This window comes from Pleurodeles waltl, chromosome 4_1 (genome assembly GCF_031143425.1).
Source record: "Pleurodeles waltl isolate 20211129_DDA chromosome 4_1, aPleWal1.hap1.20221129, whole genome shotgun sequence".
Taxonomy (NCBI): domain Eukaryota; kingdom Metazoa; phylum Chordata; class Amphibia; order Caudata; family Salamandridae; genus Pleurodeles; species Pleurodeles waltl.
In genome coordinates this window covers 887180940-887208009 of record NC_090442.1, presented here as the reverse complement: position 1 = coordinate 887208009, position 27070 = coordinate 887180940, and the positions used below count along the sequence as shown (strand labels likewise).

The 27070-nt window shown below is 44.6% G+C and overlaps 1 protein-coding gene across 1 annotated transcript in view; it reads left to right on the top strand.

Moving 5' to 3' along the window:
* The window catches only part of RELN (reelin), a 1304886-nt gene that overhangs the window by 1064340 nt on the left and 213476 nt on the right, over positions 1–27070 (top strand). The window contains exon 37 of the mRNA XM_069229640.1: positions 15437–15521. Within this exon, the coding sequence (XP_069085741.1) occupies positions 15437–15521 (85 nt within the window). The remainder of the gene's footprint in view (positions 1–15436; positions 15522–27070) is intronic.

Here is a 27070-nt window from a genome sequence, read left to right as displayed (position 1 = left end):
TTAATGACGTCTTTCTTACCTGCCCAATCTCCAATTCTGTTGAATATGACCTTCCCAATGACATTAACAGAGGAGTCTAATAAACAAATGGGTCTATAACAAAATGTTTGCTGCCTATCCCAATTTTTGAAAATAGAAACAATGGTTGTCAGTGACCAGGATCCATTTATAGGAAATTTTGTTAAAGACGCTGGTGATTAGGGGCATCCAGGGATCAATGGTATGCCTTAATGACTCCATCAGGCCCAGACTCCTTGCATGAGGGGTTCTCCTGCCGGGCATGTGTAACCTCACATAACTTAATCTTTAAACCATTCCCAAAAGTGAGATTATGGGAAAAGATCAGGCTATCACTTAAACAAATGCTTGATTGATATATGTGAGAGAAAGAGTTAACCCACTGCTCTGCAGTTATGGGCGCACTTAGGCAAGATAGATTACTACCACTAGTTCTGATGGCTTTGACTGTACAAAAAAAAAAATATATATATATATATATATGTATGAAAAAACAAAGGTTAAAGTAATGTTATAGTTAGGTTATTTATCAGTGACAATATTAACATTTTGAACAAAAAAACACAGAAATTCACCAGTTACAGTCAGAGAGCTAACTATGACTTGCACCCCCAACTTGCTCTACTTATGACCTCACATATGACATCACTCATGGCGTGTTATATGACATCATTTATGGCATGCAGGCAATCCCACTCTGCACATGGCCTTCAGCCATGCGTGGTTGGGGACTTGGCCACAGTGTCCGGCACTGGGGACCCCATCATCCAGGGCCGTTTATTTTAAAGGGGAGTGAGGCTGCGTGGCCTGACTCCTCGAACATATTATAGCTCTAGGGACCCTATCCTCCAGGGCCATATATATTGTAATGGGGAGGGGTGACGTGTGGGCATACTGGTAAGTATATGAGCATACTGGTAAGATTGTCTGGGGTACATGCAAAAATCTAGCTCCAACTTTCATTTAGAAATCTCCAGTCAGTAACATCTCACCGAATCAGCCAACAAAGCCAAAAACTGTGATATACTCTTGACTTGACTTTGAGGGCCAAACCTAGGTATGGCTCTTCCGGAAACCCTTCAAAACTGAACTCTTCGGAGAAACATTGAAGTAGACCTCCGAATTGATGGTAGTGAGTGAGAAATATCGTGTTCGATGGCATCTGTCGCTGTAGATACACATGTTCTGCATAGCTCGCCATCTGGTGTTGGGTCGGAGTGTTACAAGTTGTTTTTCTTCGAAGAAGTCTTTCGAGTCACAGGACCGAGTGACTCCTCCTTCTGTCTCCATTGCGCATGGGCGTCGACTCCGTCTTCGATTGTTTTTTTTCCGCCATCGGGTTCGGACGTGTTCCTGTCGCTCCGAGTTTCGGAACGGAAAGTTAGTAAATATCGGAAGATTTTCGTCGGTATTGTTGCGTTCGGGATCGGCGTAGTTAGATTCAACTCCGCATCGAAGGTCGACGCACTCCGGTGCCCTTTGGGGTAGCTTTCAAACCCCCGTCGGGGCCTGGTCGGCCCGACCGCGTGTAGGACGACGCCGATGGAACGGACCCCGTTCCGTTTTTGTCCCAAATGCCACAACAAATTCCCGTATACAGACCAACATTTGGTCTGTAACCTGTGCCTGTCACCTGAGCACAGTGAGGAGACTTGCGAGGCCTGTCGCGCGTTCCGGTCCCGAAAGACACTCCGTGACCGTCGAGCCAGGAGACTTCAGATGGCGTCCACGCCGACAGCGCACCGAGAGTTCGAGGAACAAGAGGAAGAAGAAACCTTTTTGATCCACGAATCGGACTCCGAGGAATTCGACGATCAAAGAACCGTGAGTAAGACGTCGAAAACAACACATAAGAAAAGTGACAAGGCCCAGGGGACGCCACTGCCATCAGGCCATGGCTCGACCCATAAATTCGGTGACCAACCATCGGCACCGAAAAAGGCCCATACAGTGCCGAAATCGTCCGACTCCGGTCGAGACACCGGCACGCAGCCTTCTCGGGATCGAGAAAGTGCTGCAGAAAAACATCGACACCAAGGTGCCGAAACGGCTCGACGCCGAGACAGCGGCACCGACGAAGATCGACGCCGAGAGGTTTCGACTCCAAAAAAGAAAAAAGCCACCTCGGAGCCGAAAAAACCTACAGACAGGGTTTCGGTGCCGAAACAACCCGTAACCGACCCAGGTCCAGGCTCTTATACAGAGGAGCAATCACTATCCTCTCAGATGCGAAAGCATAGGTTTGAGGAAGAGCTGCAATCCACCGAAGTGGACCATACGCAGAAACGTATTTTCATACAGCAGGGAACAGGAAAAATAAGCACCCTTCCCCCTGTTAGGAGAAAAAGGAGACTGGAGTTTCAAACAGACCAGGCACCACAAACCAAGATGGTGAAAAAGGTGACTCCGCCACCCTCTCCTCCACCTGTAATTAACGTCTCACCAGCACCAACCCCGTCACATTCCCCGGCTCACACCACCATGAGCCAAGGTGACAAGGATCAGGACGCTTGGGACTTATATGACGCCCCAGTGTCGGACAACAGTCCGGAGGCATATCCAACAAAGCCCTCACCACCAGAAGACAGCACAGCATATTCTCAAGTGGTGGCTAGAGCGGCACAATTCCACAACGTAAACCTCCACTCAGAACAAGTCGAGGATGACTTTTTATTCAACACCCTCTCCTCCACCCACAGCTCCTACCAAAGCCTGCCTATGCTGCCAGGTATGCTTCGGCACGCAAAGGAAATCTTCAAGGAGCCGGTCAAAAGTAGGGCAATAACGCCAAGGGTGGAAAAGAAATATAAGGCACTTCCTACAGACCCTGTTTTCATCACCACACAGCTGCCACCTGATTCCGTCGTAGTAGGAGCAGCTCGGAAAAGAGCCAACTCCCACACATCTGGGGATGCACCACCCCCAGATAAAGAGAGCCGCAAGTTCGATGCAGCTGGGAAAAGAGTCGCAGTACAAGCTGCAAACCAGTGGCGCAGCGCTAACTCTCAAGCACTACTTGCGCGCTATGACAGAGCCCATTGGGATGAGATGCAACACCTCATCGAGCATCTACCCAAGGAACTACAAAAGAGAGCAAAGCAGGTGGTCGAGGAAGGACAGAACATATCAAATAACCAGATATGTTCCTCTATGGACGCAGCAGACACAGCTGCAAGAACAATTAATACATCTGTGACCATTAGAAGGCACGCATGGCTAAGAACGTCTGGGTTCAAACCAGAGATACAGCAGGCAGTGCTCAATATGCCATTCAACGAAAAACAACTGTTCGGACCAGAAGTGGACACGGCAATCGAAAAACTGAAAAAAGACACTGACACTGCTAAAGCCATGGGCGCACTCTACTCCCCGCAGAGCAGAGGAACCTACAGCACCTTCCGCAAGACACCCTTTCGAGGGGGGTTTCGGGGTCAGGCCACACAAGCCAGCACCTCGCAGGCAACACCGTCCAGCTACCAGGGACAGTACAGGGGAGGCTTTCGGGGTCAATACAGAGGAGGGCAATTCCCTAGGAATAGAGGAAAATTTAAAAGCCCCAAAACCCCTACAACCAAGCAGTGACTCAGATGTCACTCACCCCCTCCACACAACACCAGTGGGGGGAAGAATAGGTCATTATTACAAAGCATGGGAGGAAATAACTACAGACACTTGGGTCTTAGCAATTATCCAACATGGTTATTGCATAGAATTCCTAAAATTCCCTCCAAACATACCACCAAAAGCACAGAATTTATCAAAACAACATTCCGAACTTCTGGAAATAGAAGTTCAAGCACTATTGCAAAAGAATGCAATCGAATTAGTACCAAACACACAAACAAACACAGGAGTCTATTCACTGTACTTCTTAATACCAAAAAAGGACAAAACACTGAGACAAAACCTAGACCTCAGAATACTGAACACCTACATCAAATCAGACCACTTTCACATGGTCACGCTACAAGAAGTGTTACCATTGCTAAAACTACAGGACTACATGACAACCCTAGACCTCAAAGACGCGTATTTCCATATACCAATACATCCATCGCACAGACAATACCTAAGGTTCGTATTCAAAGGAATACATTACCAATTCAAGGTATTGCCTTTTGGTTTAACAACCGCACCAAGAGTCTTCACCAAATGTCTAGCAGTAGTGGCTGCACACATCAGAAGGCAGCAAATACATGTATTCCCGTATCTAGACGACTGGCTAATCAAAACCAATTCACTAACAAAGTGCTTACACCACACAAATCAAATCATACAAACCCTCTACAAACTCGGTTTCACCGTCAACTTTGCAAAATCCAACATTTTGCCGTGCAAGGTACAACAATACCTGGGAGCCATAATAGACACAACAAAAGGAGTAGCCACTCCAAGTCCACAAAGAATTCAAAATTTCAACAAGATCATACAACGCATGTATCCAACACAAACAATACAAGCAAAGATGATATTACAACTCCTAGGCATGATGTCCTCATGCATAGCCATTGTCCCGAACGCAAGACTGCACATGAGGCCCTTGCAACAGTGCCTAGCATCACAATGGTCACAAGCACAGGGTCACCTTCTAGATCTGGTGTTGATAGACCGCCAAACTTACCTCTCGCTTCTATGGTGGAACAGTATAAATTTAAACAAAGGGCGGCCTTTCCAAGACCCAGTGCCACAATACGTAATAACAACAGATGCTTCCATGACAGGGTGGGGAGCACACCTCGATCAACACAGCATACAAGGTCAATGGAACGTACATCAGACAAAACTGCATATAAATCACCTAGAAATGCTAGCAGTTTTTCAAGCATTAAGGGCTTTCCAACCAATTATAACTCACAAATACATTCTTGTCAAAACAGACAACATGACAACAATGTATTATCTAAACAAACAAGGGGGGACACACTCAACGCAGTTGAGCCTGCTGGCACAAAAGATATGGTGATGGGCAATTCACAACCACATTCGCCTAATAGCACAGTTTATTCCAGGGATCCAGAATCAACTTGCAGACAATCTCTCTCGAGATCACCAACAGGTCCACGAATGGGAAATTCACCCCCAAATTCTCAACACTTACTTCAGACTCTGGGGAACACCTCAAATAGACTTGTTTGCAACAAAAGAGAACGCAAAATGCCAAAACTTCGCATCCAGATACCCACACAGGCAGTCCCAATGCAATGCCCTATGGATGAACTGGTCAGGGATATTTGCCTACGCTTTTCCTCCTCTCCCTCTCCTTCCTTATCTGGTAAACAAATTGAGTCAAAACAAACTCAAACTCATATTAATAGCACCAACTTGAACGGATTGGAAAACAGACGCACGTATTCACGTAGGTGCCGGGTGGTTCACGACGCCGAGTGCAGCGCGGAGCACGAGCGCGGCCGCAACTGCCACAACCACTATTGCTGCTTTGGGGGCCGAGGAGAACTCTTGCCGGTCGGCTCACGCACGGAGCGCGGAGCACGGCGTTGTCGCGGCCTTTGGGGGTCAGAGGATCTCTGTGCGCCCCGGCTGTAGGTTGGCATTCCGGCAGGACCAGGCGTAACCTGGGCGCTGGAGGAGCCGGGAAGCCAGAAGCCAGAGTCAAAGGGAGCCAAAGGGAGCCAGAAGGAGAAGGAGAAGGAGAAGGAGCCATCCCCTGTGGACCCCTGTGACCTCCTGCAGCCCCTCCTGGAAAAGACGCTGAGCGGAAGAGCAGACCGGGTGAGGACTGACCGGGACTGTCCGGGACCGGGTAAGCAGACTTCGTGGGGGGGAGGGAGTCCATCCTGGCCGTTGAACCCCTCTCCTGCCTCCCTCCCCGGCTCCTGCCCCTGCCCCTGCCCTCAGCTCCGGCATCAGTACCCAACCGCGCCTCACCCGCCTCACCCAGCCTCACCCAGCCTCACCCAGCCGCAGCCACAGCCGCAGCCACAGCAACAGCTCTAGCCATAGCCCTAGTTGGCCCTAGCTGGCCTTTGGCCTTGGACTTGGACTTGTCGTTGATGTTGGTGGTCTCTTCTAAAGACCAAGCAAGGAAGGAACCCAGTAAGGAACCAAGGAGCCAAGGGGAGGGGTACGTGGGAGTGGCGAACGGTAACCAGAGGATGGTTGGGACAAGAGGAAAAACAAAGAAGGCTAGGGAGGCCAACAAGGCGCTCACTCACCTAGCGGATTCCCAAAGATCAGAGCAGGAGCTCAAAAGTCTACAAAGCCTTGGGTTAGACCAGGATCAGGACCAGGACCCCAGAACCATCCAGCAATCCCAGGGGGGATTCGCAAACCTAGGTGAGGACACAGCAGACACAGCAGACACAGCAGAGGGTGTCCAATTCGGGTCTCCCACCAACAAAAGCGATTCCAAGCCAGGAGAAGAGTCAGGCGGGACATTAGATGTGGTGACACTGCCTTGCTTGCCAGCCCATACTGACTCTGACGATATAGGGGGTGCCCTACCGAATGCAGGAGAGACTGTAGGCGAAACTGCGGGGGGCCTTCTAATTCCTCTGTGCAGGGGACATAAGTATACACCGACGCACCCGGGCCCGGGTGGATCTACGGGAGCAAGGAAAACTAGACCAAAAACAAACACTATCACTAACTATTACAACCAAGTGAACCTGACCTCAGAACAGCCGCAAACGCAAAGTCCTAAAGCCACTGGCCTCCGATCACAGCCATCGGGGGGAGTGGGTGGCTACAACATGGGGGGGGGTGAACTGGAGCTACCAGCGACCGGGCTCCAGGATACTCGCCCACTTCAGCAGCAACAGCAACCGTTTGGTTTATCGCAATTATTCTGCCCAATGAGTAATCCTCTTGGGGATGGTGAAGTGGAGTTAAATAACCCCCCAAAGTGGAGCAACTTTTCGGGAGAGCAAAGAAAAGGTAACGATTCACCTTATCCTGACCCCCAAACGGGACTATTGAACTCCGGGAATTTTTCACTAACATCCTCTCCACAATGTGCCCAAGCAGAATTCACAGCGCTCCAAAATGTAATGGGTCCAGAAACAGACTGCTCACCATCTAAACAGACCCATAAAACCCCAGCGCCACAGCTTCACTGCGGAAGACAAATTGTTAAAACTAATTTAATGCTGGGCAGACTCAACAGTAGTTCTTTCAGTCTGGAGCTGTCCTCACTCGACAACTCCGTTATTGGCAACACAGACCCTCAACTAAACAGCATAACATCAGAAGACCTAAACTTCCTGGAAGGTAGTATAATCATAGGCCACAGAGGAAAGGAAGGTAAAAATTCAGAAGGTCAGATAACCAACGAACAAAGTGGAAACGGAGATGACCTCTCACTAGACCAACCAATTCTTAGTATCATGAAAGTTATATGTGCAACACTGGGCTCAATCGCAGCAACGATCATGGCCCAATCTCAAAAATTTTATGATCAACTTGAACTGACCAAACAACTTACATCCTCAATACAGTCTATAGATTACAGGATGGCCCTAGTAGAGGGCGTAATTAGGGAAAACCTGTTGCATCAAGCAGTGGCCGATAAAATGGACAAGTTGGATGGACAAGTTTGTGGACCGCTGCTGGAAAAACTATTGGAAGTCCCAAAAGTAATCAAAGACATAATCGAAGACTGCAAACACAACCTTAAAAGCACACAGGGGTGCATTCACGAGCTAGGAAAAACAGAATCTAGTTTAATTGAAGGGCCAGCAGACAAAGAAAATATAGAAAGGCACTTCGGCCCAGGAAGAGAGAACTATCCAGATGCAAAAAAACAGACACCTAAGAGGGAGAGAACAAATGGAAGTCCTGAATTTGGAAGCAAAGTCCCAAACACAGTAGAAAAAAGGCCACCGGGTAAAAGGCCTCAACTAACAGGCAGATGGAAAAACACATGGAAGAAAGCTAGAGGAAAAAAAAAAGCACCAGCAGGAAAGGCCTTAAACATGTTACAACAGATAGGCCTAATAGGAGAAATCAGGAACACAGGTGATGAGAGCGCCCAACGTCAGTATAAAGATAAAAGCATTAAGTCGGAGAGTTTTGAGAAACCCACTGATAAAGTCTTTAACTTTATAAATAAAAATCCCGGATTATTGTGCGACAAAAGTTGCACTCACCATTCCCATATAAACCGCATACCCACTGGCCCCAGGGGACACCAAGCATCTGGGCATGACTTAGACAAAGAAAGGTGGTCCGGAAAAGACCCTGGAACAAATCATGGGATAAACGAGGTAAATGATCCTCCAGCCACCGAACAACCCAAATGGAGCCCAGGAACACTCAAACCTAGCATTTGTATCGATAAGCACCTCCCAGCTACAAAAACTGAACATTTAGTTCAGGTACACTACTCAAACATAGTAGAAGACCACTACGGAAAATGCCAGCCGCCTCCGAACTCCATTAGTGAGGGGGCAGAACAAGATAATAGCAAAGGCGAAAATAGTAGGGCAGAGACCCCTGAGTATATACGAAACGATCAAAGTATAAGAACAACCATGTGCGTGGACAACACAACAGCTCCAGTTCCCGCACCCCGGACAAAGGCAAAATATTGTTCTCAGGGCAGCCCTGGAAATTATAATCTCAGCAACCAGCCTGGGTGGATCACTGATTCGCTTGCACCATCGCGCCCAGCTCTGGACCTGGAAACCAATGAAATCAAAGGAAAAAGGGACAATTGGCCTCCAAAAAGGGAACCCTACGAAGAACAAAGGAACAAAGAAGTGAAACTGGGGAGGGAAAAAGGCCAGGTAAATCGAACACCTACTAGTCGTGCAGCTACCACTCAAGACAGACAAAATGAGAACACCCAACTCCAAGAAAGACTGTCGCAGGAAGGTGGCGGGCACACTGTGATCCGGTCTGAAACAACGAAAAAGCCCGAAGCCACGATCTTGTTCATGCCTGAGTACTCCTCAAGAGGAAGTCACGACATCCTGAACAGGTCCAACATCTTATGTCTTGTCAACTCCCTGCCAGCCTTACAGAATGTAACAACTAAAGATCTCCTTTCAGTAAGATTCATACCAAAAAAAGAATTAGAGAACGGGGAATCAACAGAAACAGTCTGGGCCTCACCTTGGATAGCAGAACAGATCTTAAAATGTTCAAACACGGTGAAGACCTGGGGAATATCCATTGCTACTCCGCAAATAGAACCATATCCAACAATACTTCTTGAAAAAGCTACAGACCGAAACATGATGCGTAGGCAAGAGGCAAAAGGCAATTCTGGCTCGATACTTCAGGGAGCAATCAGCTCCAAACAACAACTCCCTGAACGAACAAACTTGAGTAATATGAGGTTCCGCCTGGTAGCTAATTCCCCTAGAAACAGTAGGGGTAATCCCCCACAGTTACAGAATTGCAAAGAGCAATCATTTAAAAGCTCGTAGCAAAAAATGGATAACTCGAACATAAAAAATAAAATCAGTCCCATATTAAAAATTCTAAGCTGGAACATAGCAGGTTTAAAAAACAAAATGAAAGATAAAGACTGGGTTGAATTTATTAAAAAACAAGACATCAGCTGCTTCCAAGAAACTTGGTCTACTCATGCTATTGACCTAGACGGGTTCGTCACCTTCCACTCACCTGCAATCAAGCAAAAAAAAGGAAGACCCTCGGGAGGTCTGAGTATTTGGATTAGAACTTCATTACTGAGGAACTCCGTAGTAACTCACACCGTACAAAGCAAGGGAATCCAGACGCTCGCAGTCAAATACGAGGAATGGTCACTCGAAATAGTAAATGTGTACTTCCCACCTATCAGCCGGGCTCAAGTTATGCCAGGGGTGCGGCTCCTTAAAGAACATATCCTAAACAAAAGAACCATGGATCGGAGGAACCCAGTACCAGGCCACACGAACAATCGCTCTCTCCAACCTTGTAAAACATTTTTATTGATATGTGGTGACTTCAACACTAAACCTCATTCTATCCTCTGGGACGAACAAGTAGCAGAGGAAGATTATGCTTGGAATATCCCAACGCCTCTTATCCAACGCTGTAATGACTCCAAGAAAGGAGAATTAATCTTTGAAGCATTAATAGAAGGAGGACTTCGCACATTAAATGGGAGAACAAAGTCAGATAAAACCTTTAAATCTACCTTTCGAACTGGAAAAAGGCAAAGCATAATTGACTATATGGCAATAAACATCGAAGCCTGGCATTATGTCATCGATATGGAAATAAGGGACAGAATCAAGAGTGATCACGACCCACTGCTAATGGAGATAGTCCATCCGGACGCGAGCCCAGGGAAGGCGGAGTCTCCATTCAACGGAAATAGCCTAACAATAACTATGAGACCAAACAGGAAAAACATATTAAGGTCAAATGAGGATGAACCTTATATGAGTGTTCCCAGCCAAACCTGGTTGTCATTACTTAGCACGTTCTTAAACCCATCAGATAATGACGCTATACCTCTCCTGCATAACTTTAATAATCTGCTACTGCAAACAAAAAAGGAAAAGATCAAGCATCCTCAAATCAATCCTAAAATGATGGAGGGCTGGTTCGATGAAGAGTGTTTAAAGCTAAAAAAGACCTTATCACAAGCACTGAAGAACCGGCACTTGAATGATTCCAACGAGCAACATTTTCATGGATGTAGGCAACAGTACAAAAAATTATTAAGATACAAAAGGAAGATATTTCCACATAAACTTTGGAAAACTTTACTGCAAGCAATAACGGCAGGGAACCCCAAAAAGTTTTGGGAGATAGTCAGGTGGGGATGCGAAGGCCCCCCGAAAAACCTAGAACTGAATATTAACCCTCAACTTTGGGTAAAGCACTTTACTGCCTTGTATCAGGAAGTGGCCAAGACAGAACCAGGGATGGCCACTAACCCAAACATCCTCACTCAAGGGCTGGGAGGCAGAAATCAAAGATTAAGCAAAGTATTTCCTCTTCAAAAGACCCACGCAGCATCCTCAAATTGTCTTTTTAGATCGGTAAACGGAATCCAGAATGCACTAGTCGCTAACGAATTTTCCAGCACAAATTCCACGCAAGTAGCCCACGTCATTCCACGTGCAATGAAGTTAATACCGGAATTCAGTGAAAAAGAGATTAAACAAGTCATCCTCCTTCAAAAGCCGCATAAGGCTGCAGGCCCAGATGGCATCCCTTCAGATGCTTACCGTAACCAGCTAACGTTATGGTTACCTGCTCTAGCCCGTCTATTCAACAGTGTTTGGCATTATGAGGCAATCCCTCCTTCTTGGAAGGAATCAATAATCGTTCCAATTCACAAAAAAGGGCCTCGGGACATGGTGAGCAATTATAGACCTATCTCACTGCTTGATAGTGTTGGAAAGATCTTTGCCAAATTGATTCAGTCGCGTCTAGACCAATGGCTAGAGGACGGAGATTTAATATCAACACACCAAGCTGGTTTTAGGAGAGGCCAAAGTACAACAGATCAACTTTTTAAGCTAAACATGATCTGTGCTAAATACACCACCCTTAAAAACAGTCCATTATACCTGGTCTTTGTGGATCTCCAAACAGCCTTCGACAGCGTAAATCGCCAAACATTATGGCAGCTATTGTCGGACATGGGCATACAGGGAAAAATCTTAAGGCTGTTAATTCTATTGCATACAGGAAACACTGCCAGGGTCAGATACTCTACGAGAAATGATTATACGGCCAAAATTCCAATTGAGCGAGGTGTAAAACAAGGCTGTGTTTTGGCCCCAACCTTATTCAATTGTTATATAAATAAAGTAAGTCAAGTTTTGAAGGAATTAAATCTGGACGTGCCAAAACTAGCCAATGAAAGTATACCTATCTTGCTCTTTGCTGATGACGCCGTATTACTGGCAAGAACAGAGATAGCAATGCATGGTCTACTTAGGGGCTTTGAATCTTTCTGTACCTCAAGGAGCATGGTAATCAATGAGGGGAAAACAAAGTTTATGATTCTCAACCAAAAACAGACGTTGCAATCGACTTTTAGGGTAAATAATAAGCCTCTGGCCCGAGTGGCCACCTATGATTACCTGGGCTGCAGATTAGATGAAAAACAGACATGGAAACCACAAATATACAAAAGCAGAATTTCCTTGGCCCAACAAGCCGGAGCAGTACTCAGATTTGCCAAGGCTACAGGCAATCACTCCGTGAGCTCTGCACTGCTTGCATACAAAACAAAAGCAAGAGCCGCAGCACTTTACAGCGCAGAGATCTGGGGATTCAGAAAGATTCCATCAATACAAGTAACCGAGAACAAATTTTTACGCCAATTACTTTGTCTAGGTAATGCTACACCAATGAACGCAATAAGAATTGATCTACAGATGAGAAAGGTTGAGGACTACATCGCTCTGGCTCCAGTAAGATACTGGATCCGTATTTGGACAAAAGAGGCTCTTAAACCATTCAGAGATGTACTTAAGGATATCATGAAGCTGCAAAACCATCGGAAACTGCCCTGGTTCAAACATATCTCAACTATCCTGGCTGCTATTGGCCAGGATGACTTTTGGCTCCATCCAGAAAAAATCGGAAGGCCTAGTCTAGCTGTCATAAAAAAGGCATATTGGGAGCGAAAGACAGAGATTATGTGCGAGTCATTTAGCCCTTTATTCAAGCGGTATATTTTGTTTAACCAAGAGCTTAAACCAGCATCATTCATAGACAGTATTTATCCGGAGGAAAAAAGGGCTCTCTACTTTAAATTCCGTATGGGCACACTACCAGTGACAGCGGTGGTCAACAGATGGCAATCCGCTCCTCCGAGTAGTTTAGAATGTTGTCCATGCCTTCATGGTGGTCCGGAAACACTTTCCCACTTCCTTTTACTATGCCACTTTACGCTCAGACTCCGTAAATTGTACCTTCGCCCACTTTTCAGAACTTCCGGAGTTAGGAAGTGCAAGGAGGCGGAAGCGCTATGTATGCGTTCAGATGAGAAATACATTGTGACAAAGGTCTCAACCTATATCTTGGAAGCATGGAAATTACGTCTATCAATGCACCTACAGTTGGCACAGGCACAATAGCCTATGTTATCCCGTACCTATTTAGCTTGGGAAATCGGTGCAGGGTAGTGTAAACTGGGTTAGGCCTCGGGCTTTTATTAAATGGCTGGAAGGCAACGCAAGGCCCCAAATGACTCGTCCCATAATAAGACATTTTAAATATTAGACTCATTATGTTTTTCTAGAATAAGTTAAGTTTTTATGTAAATTATGGTCAAATCAGGTTTTACGATAATGCATGGTAAATTGGATACATTTTGGCACATGTTAAATCAAATTCAAGCATAGTTCCTTTTATTGAGATGTTTTATTTAATGTGATTTTTATTGAGTTCGAGGGATTGATATCTATTGTGTGATTATTGTTAAGGCCGGATAGGCTAATAACAATTAAATAAAAAATAAATTAAAAAAAAGCACCAACTTGGGCAAGGCAACCCTGGTACACAACACTGCTAGACCTATCAGTAGTACCCCACATCAAATTGCCCAACAGGCCGGATCTGTTAACACAACACAACCAACAGATCAGACATCCAGATCCAGCATCGCTGAATCTAGCAATCTGGCTCATGAAATCCTAGAATTCGGACACTTACAACTTACCCAAGAATGTATGGAAGTCATAAAGCAAGCCAGAAGGCCGTCCACTAGGCACTGCTATGCAAGTAAATGGAAGAGGTTTGTTTGCTACTGCCATCATAATCAGATCCAACCTTTACACGCAACTCCAAAGGATGTAGTAGGTTACTTGCTTCACTTACAAAAATCTAACCTAGCCTTCTCTTCCATTAAAATACACCTTGCAGCAATATCTGCATACCTGCAGACTACCTATTCAACTTCCCTATATAGGATACCAGTCATTAAAGCATTCATGGAAGGCCTTAAAAGAATTATACCACCAAGGACACCACCTGTTCCTTCATGGAACTTAAATGTTGTCTTAACAAGACTCATGGGTCCACCTTTTGAACCCATGCACTCTTGCGAAATACAGTTCCTAACCTGGAAGTTTGCATTTCTCATCGCCATTACATCTCTAAGAAGAGTAAGCGAAATTCAGGCGTTTACAATACAAGAACCTTTTATACAACTACACAAAAATAAAGTCGTCCTAAGGACTAATCCGAATTTTTACCAAAGGTTATTTCACCGTTCCACCTAAATCAAACAGTGGAACTACCAGTGTTCTTCCCACAGCCAGATTCCGTAGCTGAGAGGGCACTACATACCTTAGATGTCAAAAGAGCATTAATGTACTACATTGACAGAACGAAGAACATCAGAAAGACTAAACAACTATTTATTGCATTCCAAAAACCTCATGCAGGAAACCCAATATCAAAACAAGGTATAGCCAGATGGATAGTTAAATGCATCCAAATCTGCTACCTTAAAGCAAAACGACAACTGCCCATTACACCAAGGGCACACTCAACCAGAAAAAAAGGTGCTACCATGGCCTTTCTAGGGAACATCCCAATGCAAGAAATATGTAAGGCAGCCACATGGTCTACGCCACACACGTTCACCAAGCACTACTGTGTAGACGTGCTATCTGCACAGCAAGCCACAGTAGGTCAAGCCGTGTTAAGAACGTTATTTCAAACCACTTCCATTCCTACAGGCTGAGCCACTGCTTTTGGGGAGATAACTGCTTACTAGTCTATGCAGAACATGTGTATCTACAGCGACAGATGCCATCGAACTGAAAATGTCACTTACCCAGTGTACATCTGTTCGTGGCATCAGTCGCTGGAGATTCACATGTGCCCACCCGCCTCCCCGGGAGCCTGTAGCAGTTCGGAAGTTAGCTTCAACTTTGTACATTTGTATATATTATTTCCACCTTAAATAGGTACATACTTAGTCACTCCATTGCATGGGCACTATTACTACAACACAACTCCTACCTCACCCTCTGCGGGGAAAACAATCGAAGATGGAGTCGACGCCCATGCGCAATGGAGACAGAAGGAGGAGTCACTCGGTCCCGTGACTCGAAAGACTTCTTCGAAGAAAAACAACTTGTAACACTCCGACCCAACACCAGATGGCGAGCTATGCAGAACATGTGAATCTCCAGCGACTGATGCCACGAACAGATGTACACTGGGTAAGTGACATTTTCAACAAGGTTCGTACTCCTGCCTCACCACAATCATGAAGGACTTTTAGTCTGAACTGAATAGTGCTCTAAAGTGGCCACAGGCCACATGCAGCACATTATCAAATATTTAAATAAATAGCTAAATTAATGTACCTAAATAACCTAAACGCTGCTAAACTAAATACTGTGATGACCGAACTAAATATGATAAACTAAGAACTGTGAGAACTAAAGCACTCGTATAATGTAACAACTGTAATAATCTAGAAACTGTGATGATGCTAAATGAGGTTGTCTGTTGTATGTACTTCCAGGAAGGTCTACGTATGCTGATTTCCAGAGATCTAGACTGCACCCACATCGTCTACATCCAGTTCTCCTTCAAATTTTTGGCAAGAGGTGAGTTCCTGCCGAAGAGCATTTCTAACATTGCTCAGTTAGCATACTGTTAGTGGTCATTAGTGAATGCCTCATTAAAATGGGTGCCTGTGGCGCGAAACATGGTATCAGTCATTAATACAGCTTATCAAAGGCATCTGGCTTATTTAACCCATGTGAAATATGCGAGACGAACAGCATCCATCAGCGACCTGGGCTCTTGCTATTAGAAGCTATTGAGAGGCAGCTATTTGCTGACGTTTACAAGGTGGAAAGTGGGGCCGGAACAATTAATCAACATCCACAAGCGAAGCTATGAGCCTGGTGGGACATCTGTCATAATCCGTCATTACATTAAGCACACAAGCATCAGAAGGGGCCGGTTGAAGAAATGAATGATGTGCTGTCCCTTGGATTCTTTCTATTAATAAGGCAAAATGAAAGATCCGCCTTAGGGTAACCACTATGATTAAACAAAACAAGGAGAGGCAATTAATCATACAAACTGGATCTTTTTTCCCCAAAATGGTAAAATAATTTGCTTTACTTTTGTGCTTTAAACTGTTTCCACATTTCTTCTAAAAGACTGGCCCTTAAAAAAGTGGGTGTGGTATGGGTGCATTTGTACATGTTGGGTGAAAACCAAGGGCCAGATGTAGGTAGGTGGCAAATTGCGAGTTGCAATTTGCGAGTCCTTCCGACTCGCAGATTGCACCTCGCAATTTGCTATGCAGAACGGTGTCTCAGACACCGTCTGCAACTCGCTATGGGGTCGCAAAGACCCACCTCATTAATATTAATGAGGTGGGTCTTTGCGACCCCATAGAGAGTCAGGGCACTCACGGGGATGGTGGCCTGCTGTGAACAGCAGACCACCATGTCCGTGACTGCTTTTAAATAAAGCAGTTTGTTTTTTTCAAAGTGCAACCCGTTTTCCTTAAAGGAAAACGAGCTGCACTTTGAAAATAAAACCGAAACCTTTTGTTTCGGTATTTTTCAGGGCAGGTAGTGGTCCATTGGACCACTGCCTGCTCTGAAAAATTAGTTTTTGTGCCAGACACAAAGGGGAAGGGGTCCCATGGGGACCCCTTCCCGTTTGCGCCTGGGTTACCATCCACTTCAAGTGGATGGTAACTGCGCCTTCATTTGCGACCGCAATCGCGGTCGCAAATGAATATACATAGCATTGCGAGTGGCTAATAGGAAGGGAACACCCCTTCCTATTAGCGAGTCAGAAATGCATTTTGCGAGTCGGATCCGACTCGCAAAATGCATTTCTGCATTCCGGTGAGGCTTTTGCGACTTGCAAACGGCGTTTTTCGTCGTTTGCAAGTCGCAAACGCTTTGCTACATCTGGCCCCAAATGCTTTAGATATGCGAGTCAGAAAGCCACAATACCTTTAGCATCGAGGTTGTAAATGGCAGCTGATTCTTGTAGCCGCATGCTGATAGGAATTTACTTACATCATTGTGGTGGAATTATTAGGAATAGACCTACAGTTGCTGCATGTAATGCCTTCTCGCTGTTCCTTGTTGAGGCACCTAGAGATGCGTTAAGCAGTTTTCAGCATAAATTGCAAAAGCATTGGTTTCATTTTCTTTTATTTTTTTAATTGCAAAAATAAGGACATTAGACCTTCTTATGTTGTAATAGGACAAACGTATAGTAGCAGCTACTTTGTACGTAGTTCAGATGAAGATTGCGCTTTGTGTCGAGATTTGCGCCCATCTCATTGTCTGTACTGTGAATTGATACAGCTGGTTGCTGTCTACGAGAAACTACAGAATCTACTTGTTCGGATCTTCATAAAACCCCCTGGGTCGCTTTTATCGCCCTGGCCCATAGCGTGATCAGATGCATAAATATGAGTTGGGGAGGTTGTTTGGCAGGGCTGTACGCTGGACACTGCAAACTGGTGCTTCCAGTCTGACAACTGCAGAAGTGGAAGGATGAGATGCAGTCGAGGTACCTCCTCAGATTCTTCCGGAGAGCCCTTTCATTTTCCTCTGTGCGGATGTCGGTGCGAAGAGTATTCCTTACTGTGGTTATTAAGCTGCAGTTGCATCATGTTATGGGCATGTGAAGTCAATTTCTATTGGTTGAACTAAAGTAGTTCTCAGAAAGATAGTGGTTGAATTGGCTTCTGAGGAATTTCGGGGCTTTTGCCTTGATGCATTTATTTCTAATAGTGAATAGAGAGTTATAATGAAATGGTGAGAGCAGAGGTATCAAAATGTAATGACATGAAGTGATCATTTTTTTACGGCCGAGTAAGAGTTGGTGTAGCCCCCTGTAAGTGTGATCTTTGTTGCATCACTCCGTGAACAATCATGTTCATTACTTGGTGCAAATAGACACGCAGGTAAATGTCCTTGTTATTCTCCTGTTCACAAAATATGAAACAAATTACGTGTATTATCTGTGCAACCTCCACTGCAAACTAACCCGCAGGTGCCAACTAGTTTCACATGCCGAGGACTGGCCTCACTCACCGCGAAGTCTGCCTTCACCCCTGGTCACCAGTGACATTTAACCAGCTGCAGGTTGGACTGGATACTTCATTCGTTACTCTGGCAGTCATTCCCATTGCCAACAGCGGCACCAGTGGCGCTAAGGACTGTGCTGCTTCCGGTAGGAAGGAAGGACAGTTACCATTTTACCGCTACCGACCAGCTTGGCTTGAATCTGGGAGACAGGGAAAAGAAGCTTGGTTGCTCCTTGTGAAATCTTTGAACTAACACCTGACCTAGAAATGCCACCAAGCACTCAGAAAGTGTCATACAACCTGGAGTAGAATTAAACTGCTTCCATTCTCGTAACATGGGGGGTACCAGGCAAAAACCGTGGCCACCATTCATATAGATTTTTCTGTGAGTGGGCGTGACTTGCAATATTCTTTCTGCCACCCTTGAAAGATCTCTGAGATGGGGGCTAATTGGCGGTTATTTCTATCAACAGCCTTGGCATAAACCATTAGTCTGTGCATAAAAACAAAAATAGAGCACAACACCCAGAAGTGAAAGCATGGTGCATGTGTTTGTTTCACGCTAGTTGGTAAATATTGAAAAGCAGGTCACTTATAAAAGGAATTTAATCCTTTCGCTACCAGGCCTTTTCTCCCTCAGGTGCCAGGCCTTCTTCTTTGGCTAATTGGGGCAGTTTACGCTTAGTCCCTCATAACTTTTTGTCCAGATAAGCTACACACGCCAAATTTGAATCCTTTTTTTCCAACCTCCTAGGAGTTCTAGAGGTACCCAGAGTTTGTAGGTTCCCCTGAAGAAGAGCAAGAAATTAGCCAAAATACAGCAAAAATGTTTTATTTTATTTTTTAATTAGAAAAAAGTGCTGCAGAAGAAGACATGTGACTTTTTCCCTGAAAATGTCATCAACAAAGGGTTTGTGGTGCTAAAATCACCCTCTTCCCAGCTTTCAAGAACAGGCAGACTTGAATCAGAAACCCAAATTTTTCAACACAATTTTGGCATTTTACTGGGACATACCCCATTTTAACTATTTTTGTGCTTTTAGCCTCTTTTCAGTTAGTGACAGCAATGGGTGTGAAACCAATGCTGGATCCCGGAAAGCTAAACACTTCTGAAAAGTAGACAAAATCCTGAATTCACCAAGGGGTCATTTGTGTAGATCCTACAAGGTTTTCCTACAGAAAATAACAGCTAAAATAAAACAAATATTGAAATTGAGGTGCAAAAAACAACCATTTCTCTCCACATTTTGCTCTGTAACTTTTCCCTGCAATGTCAGATTTTTTAAAGCAACATACCGTTACATCTGCTGGACTCGTCTGGTTGCGGGGATATAAAGGGCTTGTGGGTTCATCAAGAACACTAGGTACCCAGAGCCAATAAATGAGCTGCACCTTGCAATGGGTTTTCATTCTATACCGGGTACAATGCAATTCATTTGCTGAAATATAAAGAGTGAAAAATAGGTATCAAGGAAACCTTTGTATTTCCAAAATGGGCACAAGATAAGGTGTTTAGAAGCAGTGGTTATTTGCACATCTCTGAATTCCGGGGTGCCCATACTAGCATGTGAATTACAGGGCATTTCTCAAATAGATGTCTTTTTTACACACTGTCTTACATTTGAAAGGCAAAAATGTAGAGAAATAAAAGGGGAAATAACACTTGTTCTTCTATTCTGTGTTCCCCCAAATCTCCCATAAAAATGGTACCTCACTTGCATGCGTAGGCCTAATGCCCGAGAAAGGAAATGCAACAAGGACACATCACATTTTTACATTGAAATCCGACGTGTTTTTTGCAAAGTGCCTAGGTGTGGATTTTGGCCTCTAGCTCAGCCGGCACCTAGGGAAACCTGCCAAACCTGTGCATTTTTTAAAACTAAACACCTAGGGAAATCCAGTATGGGGTGACTTTGTGGGGCTCTCAGCAGGTTGTGTTACCCAGAATCCTTTGCAAACCTCAAAATGTGGCCAAAAAAAAACTTTTTCCTCACATTTTGGTGACGGAAAGTTCTGAAATCTGAGAGGAGTCACAAATTTCCTTCAACCCAGCGCTCCCCCAAGTCTCCTGGTAAAAATGGTACCTCACTTGTGTGTGTTGGCGTAGTGCCCGCAACAGGAATTGCCCCAAAACACAATGTGGACACATCCCATTTTCCCAAAGGAAATAGAGCTGTTTTTTGCAACGTGCCTAGCTGTGGATTTTGGCCTCTAGCTCAGCCGGCACCGAGGGAAAACTACCAAACCTGTTAATTTTATAAAACTAGACACTTAGGGGAATCTAAGAGGGGTGACTTGTGGGGCTCTCACCAGGTTCTGTTACCCGTAATCCTTTGCAAACCTAAAAATTTGGCCCCAAAATACTTTTTCCTCACATTTCGGTGACAGAAAGTTCTGGAATCTGAGAGGAGCCATAAATTTCCTTCCACCCAGCGTTTCCTCAAGTCTCCTTATAAAAATGGTACCTCACTTGTGTGGGTAGGCCTAGTGCTCACAACAGGAAATGTCCCAAAACACAACGTGGACACATCACATTTTCCCAAAGAAAACAGAGCTGTTTTTTGCAAAGTGCCCAGCTGTGGATTTTAGCCTCTAGCTCAGCCGGCACCGAGGGAAACCTACCAAACCTGTGCATTTTTTAAAACTAGACCCGTAGGGAAATCCAGGATAGGGCGACTTGTGTTACCCAGAATCCTTTGCAAACCTCAAAATTTGGCACAAAAAAACTTTTTCCTCACATTTCGGTGACAGAAAGTTCTGGACTCTGAGAAGAGCCACAGATTTCCTTCCACCAAGCGTTCCCCCAAGTATCCTGATTAAAATGGTACCTCACTTGTGTGGGTAGGCCTAGTGCCCGTAAAAGGAAATGCCCCAAAACACTATGTGGACACATCAAAATTATCAAATACAAAACTACCGGTTTTTGCCAGGGGGGCACCTGCATTATTGGTCCTGGGCTCAGCAGCCATATAGGGAAACCTACCAAACCCAAACATTTCTGAAAACTAGACACCTGAGGGAGTCCAGGGAAGTCTGACTTGTGTGGATCCCCCAGTGTTTTCTTACCCAGAATCCTCAGCAAACCTCGAATTTAGCTAAAAAAATCAAAATTTTCCCACATTTCTGTGTGGGGTCACTGCACCAGGACTAATTTCCTGCCACCCAATGTTCCCCTTAGTCTCCCGGTAAAAATGATACCTCACTTGTGTAGGTGGGCCAAGTGCCTGTGACAGGGAAGAGCCAAAAACATGTCGAAATTGAGGGGGAACCAAAGCGGGTCCAAAAGGGCAGTTTGATAAAAAAACATTTTTAGGCTGACAAGTGGGGCAGGATTCTGATTCTGGGTGGTAGGAATTTTGTGGATTCTTGCAGATTTCAGAAGTTCCATCACCAAAATGTGGGAAAAATGTGTGATTTCCAGCAATGTTGGGGGTTTGTAGGGCATTGTGGGTAAGAAAATGGTGCGGGGTGCATGTGAAGCACACCACCCTGCACTCACCCAGATGTTTAGTTTTCAGATGTGTCTAGGTCTTTTGGATTTTTCTACATGGTAGTGTCCCAAAGTCCAAAAAGTGCAGCCCTCACCATTCCAAGTGGGACGATTTTGAGAGTTAGACAAGCTCTCATGGCCCAAATGTTAAACCAAAACACAAAATAATCAAATGTCTTCTTATTTGCCATGTGATAAGATGTTTTAGTGTGCGGGGGAGAGCTGAAAGACTGTTACCCCCTTCAGTTGGAGTGGGGGCATAACCATGTCCATAGTGGTTGGTAGCCACCACCTCACAATTGTTTTATTTATTTTTTAATTTCCTTGCATCTAGTAGGTTTTCTGCCCCTCCAGGAGTGTATCGGGGGTAATTGCCCAATCTGCCCACTGATGGGCAGAACAACTTTGGCGCCCTTTATTTGAGGTGGGGGGTATGGCCATACCCCACCCTCTTTTTTTGAAAAAAAAATCTTCCCTGGTCTCTGGTGGGCTTTCTGCCCCCCTTGGGGGCAGATGGGCCTTCCAAAAACAGGCCAAACTGCCCACAAGAGGGGCAAATATAGCCAACAGTAATGTGTCCCCATGGGGACTGACCCTTGCCCAAGGGGATGCCCCACCAAACAAAACACAAACATACACACACACCAATCCCTGGTGCCTAAGTGGTTTCTGCAACCCCTGGGGGCAGATCGGCCTAATAGAAATAGGCCGATCTGGGGGCAGAAATGGCCTAAAATAAATTTGCCACCCCAGGGGAGCGACCCTTGCCTAAGGGGTCACTCCCCTTGTGTGAAACTGATGAAAAACAAATCCCTGGTGCCTAGTAGTTTCTGCCCCCCTTGGCGGCATATCGGCATATCAGCATATATATAAACATAGGCCGATCTGCCCCCAACGGGGGTCAGAAATGGCCTAAAATAAATTTAGCCCCCAGGGAAGCGACCCTTGCCTAAGGGGTCGCTCCCCTTGCGTGTAACTGACCTAAAAAAAAAATCCCTGCTGGTGTCTAGTGGTTTCTGCCCCCCTTAGAGGCAGATTGTCCTATTAAAAATAGGCCGATCTGCCCCAGGGTGGGCAGAAATGGCCTAAAAACAATTTCCTCCCCCAGCCCCCACCCCGGGGAGCGACCGTTGCCTAAAAAGAAAAAAAATATATCCTTGGTGTCTAGCGGTTTCTGCCCCTCCTGGGGGCAAATCGGCCTAATTAGAATAAGCCGATCTGCCCCCAGAGGGGGCAGAAAAGGCTTAAATATAATTTGCTCCCCTGGGGATCGGCCCTTGCCCAAGGGCCACCCCCCTTATGCATTTATAAAAAAAAAAACTCCCTGGTGTCTAGTGGGCATTTCTGCTGCCCAATCGCATCGCAATCGGGCAGCAGAAATGCAGAGAGAGACATCAAAGGAAAAGAAAGGCCTTTCCTTTCCTCTGATGCCTCTCTCGCCCCCTCGATCCACGCTGGAAGCTGTGCTCCCCCGAGTGCCCATACCAGGATGTAACGGTTACGCTCTCGGCATCTGAGCGGTGCAAACAAGGACGTAACTGTTACGTCCCGGGCACCCAAGGGATTAATAGGATGTCATCATTATGGGCCTCATTATGATGTGCCTGCTATTATTCATGGAAATATTGCACTCAGTAACTATGATACTGTTAGGTGAGGTATTTATTGGGTATGGTTTTACTGCACATTCTGATTTACGTGTGTCACAAAGGGGGGGTAACACAGTACTATTGTAGGCTTTTCCTGTTTTAAGATGCACTATCTCAAAAAGTAGGGATTTTCAAGGTATTACCTGGTGATATTTGTGCAGTACAAATCAGAGACCCAGTTTGGTCACAAATTACCCAAATCAGAGTTCAAAAGGGACGCAGAGAGAGTCTGTAGGAGTTCTGGTGATTTAACATGCCACAGTGTGACTGCTCTTGTTCAATTACACAGCACTCTACTTGGTGCTGGTCTCTCATTTGATTTCAGAGGATACAAATGAGCGCTCCACTATGGCAGTGGAAAAGGACGACACTGGTAAGCTTCATCTCATCTACTGGTTTGAGGGCCACATTGCAAATGCTGTGGTGTGGGTGTGTTAATTCCTCATCCCTGAATTTAACAATTCAATGTTGTGACTTGTTAACTTCTGGGATGCAGAATTACCATGACGTATGAGTTAAACCTGGATAATCCCCAGTTAATCCCCAATTAATTCATCAATTATTTAACAGTAATTGCATCACTCTGAGTCCTTCTCCCTCTCTTCGAATCGTTGCGTGATAGGGCAAGCATGTTTCAATAGAAACCAATCACCAATCTAGAATATAGAAGTGGCATCTCCCCACTCATCCTATTGATACCATACGAAAAGACGCAACATAAACCAGCTGGCCTGGAACGCACAGGCTGGGAGGCATAAAATGAAAAATAAAGGAATTGAAGTGTAGCGGAAGGACTCAGAGTAATGGAATTAACAGTAAGTAATTGAGGCATTACCTTCTTGTACCACCCTCGCTTAAATTCATCACATTATGAGATATATACAAAAGCTAGCCCAGGACAACTATGGTTGCATGCAGAAGCACTTTATTTAATTCCCACAACAAATCAACTTCCCCTATTCATACCATAGAAGAAAGAACTTTGGTACTAAAATCTTTATTTATTCCAGCTCCTGTATCACTTTGTAATGATTCCCACTCGTACAAGGAAAGCCAAAGTAACCAGTGGTCTTACCCACCTATTAAGGGAAGATACTGATGGCTTCACACCCTTCAGCTTGCCCAAGTTGACAAACAAGCAATCAGCTGTCCTAAAAAAGGATACTATCAAAATAAATGAGAAGATCCCTTCTTTCATCAAGCTTGCTAGTCTAACATCCTCCTCTGGAATAGGAGTTGGAAAAATTGAGGCAAAACCACCTCCTGATCCCTATGAAAGGAGGAATTCACCTTCAGCACAAACAATGAAAAATACCAAAGAACAACCTTGTGCGAAAATGCAGAAAGGTTGCCTTCAATACAGAACCTAGTTCCCCTAGTCTTCTAGCAGATGTAACTGCCCCAAGAAAAAACATTTCAGTGTCTAAAATCCTGATATTTATTGATTCTAGGGGCTCAAAGGCAGCTCTTTTAACTACGCTAAACCCAAAATAAGGTGTCGAAGTATGGACTATAGGAGTAGAAATAGGGCAGATATTATTAAAACCTCAAAAGTAGCAAACTTAAGACGCATATGGAAATCCTCCTGAAGAAAAGAGAGGATGGGGCCATCCATTCTATTTGAGGGTCAAATCATTTGATACATACCACTTACTAAAAGAACCCCATTATTTGGTGTACAATTTTAAAGTGGAGGATCTTCTAGATGTCTGGACTATCATGGCTACACAATCCGATAGCACCCAAGATTTCAGCCCAAGCCATTCAACCTCCACTGAAACTGAAGCCCCTGACTCACCCTCATAGCTATCAGGAGAGTAAGCTAACAAGGATGGGGTCATACCGGAGCAAATGATATCACTGATGCCCCCTCTCTCTCTCTTCACTCTAGTCAAAAACCTGAGAATTTGGGAAATGGGGGAAAGGCATAGAAAAGCCCCTGATGCCACTGGCAGGACAGAGCATCTATCCTCTTAGGCTCTTTAAGACTAAAAGATCTTTATTTGAGCATTGAGGAAGATGTAAAATGATATAGGCCCTCATTTTGCCGAAGCTGCGGGTGCTGAAATACCACCAGTGCTGGCTGTCTTAAGACTGCCCTAATATGACTGATCTCTGATTCTGCCTGAAATTGGGTGGACTTCCAAGACCAGCCGTGCTGCCGGTCGCCGGTGCAGAGGCGGTACCGCCATGCCACTGCCAGGGTCGTCATGAGGGCCATAATATCGATTGACCCACACCTCTTGCAAATCTGGATAAACACCTCGGATGCAGAAATGGCCCTTCTCAGACTGTCTGCAGCTGTGTTGCAGAATCCCTGAATGCGAACTGCTGAAATTGAAGTTACCTTACAGGTCAAAAGGGGAAGCCCAAATAACTCTATGTAAACTGGGGTTCTATATTTGGCAAAAATGTAGGGGTTTTCTATATATATTCAATTAAGGACACCTTGTTGGTCCATCAATAGAGGAGCAACTTGCTACTGAAGGAACATATTTCAATCTAATTACATACTGAATATGCACAGTAATCGTAAATGTATCACCACATATTGTATGTTATAACAAATCAAGCGAGTGTGCAAAATACAAATTTGCATATTTATTGCACAAAAGTAGAAAAGTCTCAAATGCTAGCATTCATTACACTGTCCTTGTTGAGATTTATGGAGAATGCCTATACTCAATTTAAGTGCACAGAGTGCACCCAGAGGTAGTGCGAAAAGGTCTGGAAAAAACAGAGAACAATTATTACACATGATATACCCATTACTTTACAGACCAGACAGTCCAAGTTAATTTGGATGAATCCACATGCTTATCAGTATTTTTTGGAATTAGGAACTCCTCAAAAATAATGTTTTGGCTCATTCGAGATGAACTCCTTAGGATAGGGCTCAAGGATGATGGAATAATCAAAACCTAAACAATATATATATATATATATATATATATATATATATATATATATATATATATATTTACCTTGTCTCTCACGGGGTGTATAATGTTACTACATCAGTCTTATCTTCACAACCAAAACTCAAGCTGAGATTTCAACACTTTGACAATGAAAGAACAGATAGTATGATCCGTATACATATGGAAACTCTGTAGCCACAAACCATCATCTTGTCTGACTTACCACATTGGGCAAATTATTTGGTGAAGACAAACTAGTGCTAATACTATTGGTGCAACACCTGTGGCCATGCAGTATTTACATCAATTCATGGTATCATCAGGACAGACATAATTTAAACCATACATCAGTTGCTTACTTCAATGAACTTGGTTAGTATTGTGCATTGCATTTCAAAAGTTGCAAGCAAAAGCCTGGTTACAGGTCTGTGGAGTACTGTAAATTCAAATACAGAGGCTGCCATGAGAGGGCCTTCAAATGCAATAAATAATAAGAGATGTAGGGGTTTTCTGTGTCTTACTGAACAGGGAGTGTTTTGTTCTCCAACAGGCAGATTCAAATAATTGTTCATCACCATCAGACAAGTCCTAGAGCTGAAAATAAAGAACAAATCTCATTGGTCCCTAAGTGACCTGGTTTGGAGACATTTGTGGGAGTGATAAATAAGTTAGCCCACTTAGCACAAATGCTGGAAGAGTTACAGAGTGCATTGTTGCAACTGGCTTCATAGTGGGACACATTTGTACAACCCACTGCCTTTTTTATAGTTAACCACATGACTGGCACCCTCAGCAGTGTTACATGATTAGTCCATGTGTAGCCCGCGGTAGAGAAGGGGTGCCATCCTGTAAGATGTACCATCCCATGGAATCATGCCTAAAGAAATACTTGCAAGCAGCAAATCAAAGTGTATAGCATCACTATCAAGGCTGGTACTGTAAAATAAATATGGCCATTGTCCCTTCTGAAATGATAGAGGCCGTCATTCTATATGAAAAACAAGTAAATATAAGCACACTGTGG